Here is an 11,157-nt window from a genome sequence, read left to right as displayed (position 1 = left end):
AGATAAAGAATCTAAGAGACACTAAATAAGATAAAGAATCTAAGAGACACTAAATAAGATAAAGACTCTAAGAGACACTAAATAAGATAAAGAATCTAAGAGAACACTAAATAAGATAAAGAATCTAAGAGACACTAAATAAGATAAAGAATCTAAGAGACACTAAATAAGATAAAGAATCTAAGAGAACACTAAATAAGATAAAGAATCTAAGAGACACTAAATAAGATAAAGAATCTAAGAGACACTAAATAAGATAAAGAATCTAAGAGACACTAAATAAGATAAAGAATCTAAGAGACACTAAATAAGATAAAGAATCTAAGAGACACTAAATAAGATAAAGAATCTAAGAGACACTAAATAAGATAAAGACATGAAGACAAAAGCAAAAAGCAATTTATTCTGGAACACAAAACAAACGTAATTGAGCTACTCTCTTAAAATAATCAAACCCCATGTTACTCCAAACCCCATGTTACCCAGAACCCCATGTTACCCAGAATCCCATGTTACCCAGAACCCCATGTTACCCCAAACCCCATGTTACCACAACCCCATGTTACCCCAAACCCCATGTTACCCAAAACCCCATGTTACCCAGAAACCCATGTTACCCAGAAACCCCATGTTACCCAAAACCCCATGTTACCATAAAAGCCCATGTTACCAAAACCCCATGTTACCCAAAACCCCATGTTACCCAGAAACCCATGTTACCAAAACCCCATGTTACCCAGAACCCCATGTTTCTCTGGTGGTAAAAACCAAACTAAAAGGAATAATGGTGGTTGCAGTCACTCCTTTTAGATTTCTTCCAAGGCTCTAGAAAGAGAAACTAATTCTGAACTTGTTATTAAAATTAGAACCACTTCAGGTTTGTCTCCACATTTTAAACACCAGTCCACTGCTGACCATCCATTTAAAACACAAAACTGACCTAAGATCAGCATGTAGGGTCAGCTTCATTCTACTCCTACTCCGTCCCCTGGGCTGCTCTCTCCTCTCCCGGTCCAGCTTCAGCTCTGGAGCTCAGAGAGACCATCTCCATGGCATTGACATAAAGATCCATGCTGCTCACCCTGTTCACTCTCTTCTGCCTCCTGGTGGGCTAGAGAGACACAGCACCAACAGTCAGACATTTACTCTCTAGTATCTCCATTCTCTCCCCCTCCCTCTCCCCCTCACCCTCTCCCTCTAGTTTAAATGACTTGTAACGTCTGAGAAAATGTCTTTACCTTGTAGTACAGGTAGGAGGTGGTGATGGCTGTCGGTAGGATCAGCAGCACTACAACGTGTCTGATGATGAAGGCTGGCAGAGGAGAGGCTGCAAACAGAAACACATTTGATGAGGGGACTGATCACCACCAGATAGATCTGTGTGAAATCTGTCAGTGACAAAGTTATAAGTCTGGTTCATGTTCAGTTACCTGTGATGGTGAGGGAGAGGAGCTCACTCTCAGAGGAGAAGTTATGAGAGAAAACATATTTGTCATAAACACATCTGTAGTTCCCTTGGTGGGAGTCATCTGCAGCAGGGAAGAGGAAGGCAGCAGAGTGATTGACAGCTGGCTGGGTCTGGGTTCTGTTGGAGCCGGTGAACGTGAGGAGGAAGGAGCCTCCTGGGTACTGTGGCTGAGTGGAGCAGGTAATGGTGAAGCTGTAGCCCCTGAACACCTCGGGGCCCTGGTGGCCCCCTGAGACCCCTCCCATTGAGTCAGTCAGGGAGATATCAGGCTGGACCAGGAGATCTGTAACAATAACAGAGAACAAGAAAAACCTCTTCAACTAGTTTCCTATAGATATGACAATAACATCAGCATGTAACAGTGCTAGCCACCCTCCCTCACAACATGAGTAGTGGGCCTACAGTCACTGAGACAACATATGTTGATATCAGGCTTAAGCAGGACATCTGGAACAAGAGGAGAGAAAAAGAAAACGTAGCTCCTCAACTACTTTCCTCATTTAGATATGACAATAACATGACATGTGACAGTGGTAGTGAGTAGAGACGTTCACTGAGATAACATTCAAATACAAAAGCATTCTGGGATATTGAAGTTGTCTTTGATTCCTACTTGACTGAGTGATCTATTTTGAAAAGCAGACAAACTAAACAGAGGTGGATAGGAAGTTGTATGAATGAAGGAAATCAGTTGAATATAATTATAATACACTACATAGCCAAAAGTGTGTCTGTAGTGAGTGTTGCAACCGAGGACAAAGAATTCTTACGCTCTACGCTCTTCAGCACTCGGCTGTCCCGTTCTGTGCGATTATGTGGCCTACCGCTGAGCCGTTGTAGCTCCTAGACGTTTCCACTTCACAATCACAGGACTTACAGTTGACCGGGGCAGCTCTAGCACGGCAGGAAATTGATCAACTGACTTGTTGGAAAGGTGGCATCCTATGACAGTGCCACGTTGAAAGTCACTGAGCTCTTCAGTAAGGCCATTATTCTGCCAATCTTTGTCTATGGACATTGTATGGCTGTGTGCTCTGTCAGCAATGGGTGTGATAAAATAGCAGAATGTACTCATTTGAAGGGGTGTCCGCATACTTTTGTATTGTAGCGGTTTCAGGGGTTTTGTGGTGGATGGACATTATGTGCCTGCGAGGTTTCTTAGTTTTTTGGCTGCCAGGACCACGGACAACACTGTAAAGTATTCTCCAGAGGGAGGACCACGGACAACACTGTAAAGTATTCTCCAGAGGGAGGACCACGGACAACACTGTAAAGTATTCTCCAGAGGCAGGACCACGGACAACACTGTAAAGTATTCTCCAGAGGCAGGACTACGGACAGCACTGTAAAGTATTCTCCTGAGGCAGGACTATGGACAGCTCAGGGAAGTACTTCTAGACTGCAGCAGAACAGCCACACCTGTCTCCAGGTGTAATCAGAGCCAAACTGCAGACAGGTGAAACCAATCAGGGCCTCTACTTAACTGCGCCCTGTTTTTTTTTTCTTTGACCCTGGCAGGTAAAGGAGTAGGAGGTTATTGGAGAAGACAAAGCATACGGTGAAGAAGGAGGTTTTAAAGGACAGACTACAATGGAAGATCTGTTGAAGCAATTAGTCACTTCCAGTAACATGCAACAAGAAGCCAATGGGCAGCAAGCGGAAACCAATCACTTGTTATTGGAGGAACGAAAGAAGTGTCAACTGCAGATGAATATGGACATACAAAGTTAACTGATGAAATCACTGCAGTGAAAATTACTCAACAGACCGCTGGTCTACCCATCGTGGCCACTCGGTATCTGCAGAAAATGACACCGGATGATGAGGTTGAGGCTTTCCTTAACCTGTTATGGCTAGGGGGCAGTATTTTCACGGCTGGATAAAAAACGTACCCAATTTAATCTGGTTACTACTCCTGCCCAGTAACTAGAATATGCATATAATTATTGGCTTTGGATAGAAAACACTCCAAAGTTTCTAAAACTGTTTGAATGGTGTCTGTGAGTATAACAGAACTCAAATGGCAGGTCAAAACCTGAGAGATTCCTTTACAGGAAGTGGCCTGTCTGACCATTTCTTGAACTTCTTTGCCATCTCTATCTTTTACTAAGGATCTCTGCTCTAACGTGACACTTCCTACGTCTTCCATGGGCGCTCAGAGCCCGGGAAAAAACAGAATGTCGTCATCCCAGCCCCAGGCTGAAACACATTATCGCCTTTCTCAAGTGGCCGATCAAGGGACTGTGGGCTTAGGCGCGTGACCTGGCCGCCCCCCGTCTTTGTGATTTTTCCTCTGTTTGCCGAAAAGGAGATTCCCGGTCGGAATATTATCGCTTTTTTTTACGAGATAAATTGCATAAAAATTGATTTTAAACAGCGGTTGACATGCTTCGAAGTACGGTAATGGAATATTTCGATTTTTTTTGTCACGAATTGCGCCATGCGCGCGACCCTTATTTACCCTTTCAGATAGTGTCTGGGACGCACGAACAAAACGCCGCTATTCGGATATAACGATGGATTATTTTGGACCAAACCGACATTTGTTATTGAAGTAGCAGTCCTGGGAGTGCATTCTGATGAAGACAACAAAAGGTAATCAAACTTTTATAATAGTAAATCTGATATTGGTGAGTGCTAAACTTGCCGGGTGTCTAAATAGCTAGCCCGTGATGGCTGGGCTATGTACTTAGAATATTGCAAAATGTGCTTTCACCAAAAAGCTATTTTAAAATCGGACATATCGAGTGCATAGAGGAGTTCTGTATCTATAATTCTTAAAATAATTGTTATGCTTTTTGTGAACGTTTATCGTGAGTAATTTAGTAAATTGTTAGCAAATTCCCCGGAAGTTTGCGGGGGGTATGCTAGTTCTGAACGTCACATGCTAATGTAAAAAGCTGTTTTTTTTATATAAATATGAACTTGATTGAACAAAACATGCATGTATTGTATAACATAATGTCCTAGGTGTGTCATCTGATGAAGATCATCAAAGGTTAGTGCTGCATTTAGCTGTCTTCTGGGTTTTTGTGACATTATATATATATCCCGTGCTACTGGGTCGCGACTGTCCATATTTTCAAAAATTGTGGAAAGGAATACAGGACAAAGGAGATGGCTGTGCCAGTAATAGGGCATGCCAGGTACATTGTCCAGTGAAAATAAAATGAAACCGCTACCAAAGTACTCCCTGACCTATGAAAGGAAAATGTACAAGTTGGTACTTACCTGCCTGACTCCATAGCCGACGCTCGAGTTCTCTTGGGAGAAGAAGGGGAATGAAACGACGAAGAGGCAGGAAACCCATTTGGGGTAAATGGGCAAGAAATGGTGGAAGGAACAGGAAGTGCAGGGCGAGGGGCCAGAATTTTTATGCCAATGAGATTTTTCCTTTTGAGTTAACACCATATAGGGGAAGGTTTGGTACTGCTCAGCTGAAAGACCCCACACTATGTCAAGGTAATAGATTGTGTACCTGTAAATCCTGCTAATGTACTCACCATCCCCCCCCCCACCTTATACCAGGTCACAAAGTCCAATGATGTCACTGTGAAGCAGCTGTTGGTCCCAACCCAGTTTCGGAGGACAACGCTGAACCTTCGTCTGACTGGGGGTGTATGCGGATGTGGTAAGGTATTGTCAGGGGTGTCCTGACTGTCAGAGAACCTCACCCCTCCCTGATTTATGAAATCCCTTAATCCCATTGCCAGTGATAGACACACCATTCAATATAATTGCTATGGATTTAATTGGACAATTACCACGGTCTGCAAAGGGTTTTCAACATATACTGGTCGTAGTGGATTATGCCACCAGGTATCCCGAGGCTATTCCCCTGCGTAGTGCTAACACCAAGAGCATCGCCAGAGAGCTGCTACAGATGTTTTCCAGGGTAGGTTTACCCCGAGAGATCCTAACGGACCAAGATACGGTGTTCATGTCCAAGGTGATGAAAGATTATTGTCAATTGCTTCAAATCAAAAGGATATTGACCTCATTCTTTCAGTAGAGGATGCCTTGTTGCTCTTCAAAAGTGCTTTCCTCTCCATCTTAAATAAACATGCCCCATTCAAAAAAATGTAGAACTAAGAACAGATATAACCCTTGGTTCACCCCAGATTTGACTGGCATTGACCAGCACCAAAACATCCTGTGGCGTTCTGCATTAGCATCGAATATCCCCCGCGACATGCCACTTTTCAGGGATGTCAGGAACCAATATACACAGTCAGTTAGGAAAGCTAAGTCTAGCTTTCTCAAACAGAAATTTGCTTCCTGTGCACTAATTCCCCCAAAATTTGGGACACTGTAAAGTCCATGGAGAATAAGAGCACCTCCTCCCAGCTGCCCACTGCACTGAGGATAGGAAACACTGTCACCACCGATAAATCTACGATAATCGATAATTTCAATAAGCATTTTTCCACGGCTGGCCATGCTTTCCACCTGGCTACCCCTACCCTCGCCAACATGTCAGCACCCCCTGCAGCCACTTGCCCAACCCCCCACCATTTCTCCTTCACCCAAATTCAGAGTTTATGTTCTGAAAGAACTGCAAAATCTGGATCACTACAAATAAGCTGGGCTAGATAATCTGGAACCTCTCTTTCTAAAATTATCTGCCAAAATTGTTTCAACCCCTATTACTAGCCTATCCAATCTCTCTTTCGAATCATCTGAGATCCCCAAAGATTGAAAAGCTTCCGCAGTCATCCCCCTCTTCAAAGGGGGTGACACTCTAGACCCAAACTCTTATAGACCTATATCCATCCTGCCCTGCCTTTCTAAAATTTTCGAAAGCCAAGTTAATAAACAGATCACAGACCATTTCGAATCCCACTGTTCCTTCTCCACTATGCAATCTGGTTTCCGAGCTGGTCATGGGTGCACCCCAGCCACGCTCAAGGTCCTAAACAATATCATAACCGCCATTGATAAAAGACAATACTGTGCAGCCGTCTTCATCGACCTGGACAAGGCTTTCGACGCTGTCAATCACCGCATTCTTATCGGCAGACTCAATAGCCTTGGCTTCTCAAATGACTGCTTCGCCTGGTTCACCAACTACTTCTCAGAGTTCAGTGTGTCAGATCGGGGGGCCTGTTGTCTGGACAGTCTCTATGGGGGTGCCACAGGGTTCAATTCTCAGGCTGACTCTTTTCTCTGTATATATCAATGATGTTGCTCTTGCTGCTGGTGATTCTCTGATCCACCTCTACGCAGACGACACCATTCTGTATACATCTGGCCCTTCTTTGGACATTGTGCTAACAAACCTCCAAACGAGCTTCAACGCCATATAACACTCCTTCCGTGGCCTCCAACTGCTTTTAAATGCTAGTAAAACTAAGTGCATGCTCTTCAACCGATTGCTGCCTGCACCCTCCTGCCTGACTAGCATCACTACTCAAGACGGTTCGGACCTAGAATATGTGGACAACTACAAATACCTAGGTGTCTGGTTAGACTGTAAACTGTCCTTCCAGACTCACATTAAGCATCTCCAATCCAAAATGAAATCTAGAATCGGCTTCCTATTTCGCAACAAAGCCTCCTTCACTCAAGCTGCCAAACATACCCCCGTAAAACGGACTATCTTACCGATCCTTGACTTCGGCAATGTCATTTACAAAATAGCCCCCAATACTCTACTCAGCAAACTGGATGTAGTCTATCACCGTGGCATCCATTTTATCACCAAAGCCCCATATACTACCCACCACTGCGACCTCTATGCTCTCGTTGGCTGGCCCTCACTACATATCCGTCGCCAAACCCACTGGCTCCAGGTCATCTATAAGTCTTTACTAGGCAAAGACCCGCCTTATCTCAGCTCACTGGTCACCATAACAACACCCACCCGTAGCACGCACTCCAGCAGGTATATTGCACTGGTCATCCCCAAAGCCAACACTTTCTTTGGCCGCCTTTCCTTCAGCTTACCGATCACTGTACCTGTACACAGCCAATCTCTAAATAGCACACCGACTACCTCATCCCCTTATTATTCATGTGTAGCTCTGTTGTTGTTTGTGTCGCACTGCTTTGCTTTATCTTGGCCAGGTCGCAGTTGTAAATGAGAACTCAACTGGCCTACCTGGTTAAATAAAGGTGAAATAAAAAGAAAAAAAGTGAAGACGGTCACTGCGATCCAGAATTGGCCTCGACCAGTAAATAACAGGTACGGGCTTTCCTGGGAATAAACGGTTATTAGACTTTTCATCCAGGGTTATGCATCATTTCAGGACTCCTGTTTGACCTGAACGGTAAGGCCCAACCTGCCACCCGGCTGAAGAGGCATTTCAGAACCTGAAAACAGCCATGTGCACTGCCCCTATGTCGTATTTGCCGGATTTCTCGAAACCTCTGATTGTACAGACAGATGCATCAGACATTGGAATTGGAGCTGTACTCTCGCAGGAAGTTGATGGAGAGGAACATCCTGTGCTGTACATTAGCCGTAAGTTGATTGCCGGCGAAACCAAATATGCAACAGTGGAAAAAGAGTATTCAAATGGGCTCTGGAGTTTTAAGAAGAAAGGAAATTAAGATTTCAACGAGGGTTGAGTTTTTGTATATCAGGAACGTTGCCGAAGCCTGATAGTAATAAACCGGTTTAACCCTTCACTTGGACTGGTGGTGTGTGTTTGTGTAAACCGCCTTACAAAGATCTTGGCGCCGAAACCACCACAGTATATCTTGTTATTACCTGAGCAGATCACTGTGAATCCAGAACTGAGAGCAAAGGTTCTCCCACACTCCCTCAGTGCAGGCTCAGACCCATTACAGATAACTCCAAACACTCTAGTGGTGCTTCCAGGTAGTACTGAAACAGTGGAGCCACAACCCAGCTGTCTACACACTACTGCAGCGACACGTGTACTGGCCCTGTCCCACTCCACAGCTCCCACAGTCCTCCACTCTCCCTGGTCGTTCCTCTCCACTCTACCAGCACAGCGACTGCCTCCTCCCACCAGCCTCACATCATCAGGCTCTGAGAAAAGAAAAGAGAGAGACAGTAATCTTACTATTTTCTCACTAAAACACACCTATATTGTCTCTCATATTCTTTACTCCAGGTGAGAAACAATGTTGATTGAGTGACAAACTGTTTCTTACCTGAGCAGGTGAGTCCAACAGCATTACCAGGTAGACAGGTGTTGTTTTTTCTGTCTGAGGTGTCACAGTCCAGGAGAAGGGACTCTTTGCCTTTACACTGGAACTCTTTATCCCAGGTCTGTAGAGCTGCAGGAGCCTCACAGCCAAGCTCACCACAGACTACCTCTGCATCCTGCCGGTCAAAGTCAGCTTCACACACTGAGACCCAGGACTGATTGGACTTCACCTCCACTCTCCCAGAGCAGAGACCAGCTCCATCCACAAGCCGCACAGACTCTGGAGAAAAAGACTTGGTTGAACATTCAATCAGTTTTGTTGATGACACGTTCATAGACTAGACACTAATGTTGAATAACATATTGTAGTTTGCTATATTTGATACTGTAAGAGGTAGAAATGGGTTCTTAGTCACTCAGAATAGGGTTGGGAATAATGCAATTAGGAGACAGGAATAAGTTCACTTCACTTTATAGAAAATAAACAGCTGGACATCCATCAGGAAGCTTCACTTCAGTACCATCTGAACTGTAATGATCTGCCCATGAACATCTCCCATAAACCAATATGACAAACACAAATATAATGTTTAAATACATCTGACATCTCTCCCTCTATTTAAATGAAATAAAAACACATAAAACATGATACACGGTAATACTGTAAAATGTATAAATTAATCTCTGAATATGACCAGTCTCTTACCTGAACAGATCACATGATGATAATATCCCCCATTACAGACACTCGGCTCTCTTCCTATGATCACACACTGTCTTATAGAAGACTCATCTCCATAGCAACTACTTAGTGTGACTCTTCTTCTTCCATCTTCAAACAGAAGTCCTCTAGATTCAGCTACAGGATTCCCACAGTCCAGCTCTCTACACACAACCTTAACCTCTCTCATCATGCCCCACCACCTAGAACATAGACCCAACCACTCTCCTCTGTAGAAGACTTCCACTGTCCCAGAACAGGAAGTGGTCCCATTCACCAGTCTGACTGAGAGTTCAGCTGTAAACAGCAGAGAGGAAAACACAGTGGTGAGGACAGATGATGACAGTGATTCTGTTATTCTAACAGCAGTAATGCTTTGTGGTTGACAAGTATTAGTAGTTCCATAAAACACTACTTGTGATTGGGGTTTAGAATGGTTTGTATAGACACATGAATTTCTCCATGTGGGATAATAAAGTTGACTAATATTGAACTGCTATATCCCAGGAATGGCGCCGGAGGAAATGGCTGCCTTTTTACGGGCTCCTAACCAATTTTTTTTTTCGCGTTATTTGTAACTTATTTTGTATATAACATTTCTGCCACCGTCTCTTATGACCGAAAAGAGCTTCTGTATATCAGGACAGCGATTACTCACCTCGTTTGGACAAAGATTTTTTCTTTAACCTGTTGGGGCTAGGGGGCAGTATTTGCACGGCTGGATAAAAACGTACCCAATTTAAACTGGTTACTACTCTTGCCCAGAAACGAGATTATGCATATAATTAGTAGATTTGGATAGAAAACACTCTAAACTTTCTAAAACTGTTTGAATGGTGTCTGTGAGTATAACAGAACTCATATGGCAGGCAAAAACCTGAGAAAAATTCAACCAGGAAGTGGGAAATCTGATGCTTGTAGTCTCAAGTCTTCAAGTCATTGCCTATCTAACACACAGTGACTTAGGGTTCATTTTGCACTTCCTAAGGCTTCCACTAGATGTCAACAGTCTTTAGAACCTAGTTTCAGGCTTTTGCGGTGAACACAGAGTGAACAAGAAGGCCGGGAAGTTGGTGACTCAGAAAATGACATGAGTTTTGTGGTGCGCATTAACGTGATGAGGTAGCTGTGTTCCATAACGTTTTTCAAGACATTGGAATCGTCCGGTTGGAATATTATTGAAGTTTTATGTTAAAAAGGCCCTAAAGATTGATGCTATACAACGTTTGACATGTTTCAACGAATGTAAATATAACTTTTTTGACTTTTCGTCGTGAAATTTTGGGTGCACTTCCTACAATTGGAGTAGCTCACTGAACGTGCAAACAACAAGGAGGTATTTGGACATAAATTATGGACTTTATCGAACAAAACAACATTTATTGTGGACCTGGGATTCTTGGAAGTGCCTTCTGGTGAAGATCATCAAAGGTAAGTGAATATTTATAATGCTATTTATGATTTTAGATGACTCCAAAATGGCAGGTATCTGTATTGCTGGTTTGGTTTTCTGAGCGCGTACTCAGATTATTGCAAAGTGTGCTTTCCCCGTGAAGCTTTTTTGAAATCTGTCACAGCGGTTGCATAAAGGAGATGTTTATCTGTAATTCTTTGAATAACAGTTTAATATTTTATCAATGTTTATGATGAGTATTTTTGTAAATTGTTGTGCTGATTCACCGGCAGTATTGGAGGCAAAATATTTTCTGAACATCACGCGCCAATGTAAAATGCTGTTTTTGGATATAAATTTGAACTTTATCGAACAAAACATACATGTATTGTCTAACATTGAGTCCTAGGAGTGTCATCGGATGAAGATCGTCAAAGGTTAGTGCTTAATTTTAGCT

The 11,157-nt window shown here is 43.3% G+C and overlaps 1 protein-coding gene across 1 annotated transcript in view; it reads right to left on the bottom strand.

The window, feature by feature from the left end:
* Positions 1-648: 648 nt before the first annotated feature.
* LOC123744217 (CD5 antigen-like) overlaps positions 649-11,157 on the bottom strand; it is an 88,417-nt gene continuing 77,908 nt past the window's right edge. The window contains exons 3-8 of the mRNA XM_045723008.1: positions 9,293-9,604; positions 8,591-8,866; positions 8,181-8,465; positions 1,431-1,751; positions 1,239-1,327; positions 649-1,111 (exon numbers count right to left, since the gene is read on the bottom strand). Coding sequence (XP_045578964.1) covers positions 977-1,111; positions 1,239-1,327; positions 1,431-1,751; positions 8,181-8,465; positions 8,591-8,866; positions 9,293-9,500 — 1,314 coding nt within the window. The 5' untranslated portion in view covers positions 9,501-9,604 and the 3' untranslated portion in view covers positions 649-976. The remainder of the gene's footprint in view (positions 1,112-1,238; positions 1,328-1,430; positions 1,752-8,180; positions 8,466-8,590; positions 8,867-9,292; positions 9,605-11,157) is intronic.

This window comes from Salmo salar, chromosome ssa08 (genome assembly GCF_905237065.1).
Source record: "Salmo salar chromosome ssa08, Ssal_v3.1, whole genome shotgun sequence".
NCBI lineage: Eukaryota > Metazoa > Chordata > Actinopteri > Salmoniformes > Salmonidae > Salmo > Salmo salar.
The sequence above is the reverse complement of the archived record's forward strand: the minus strand, read 5'-3'. Positions and strand labels throughout refer to the sequence as shown.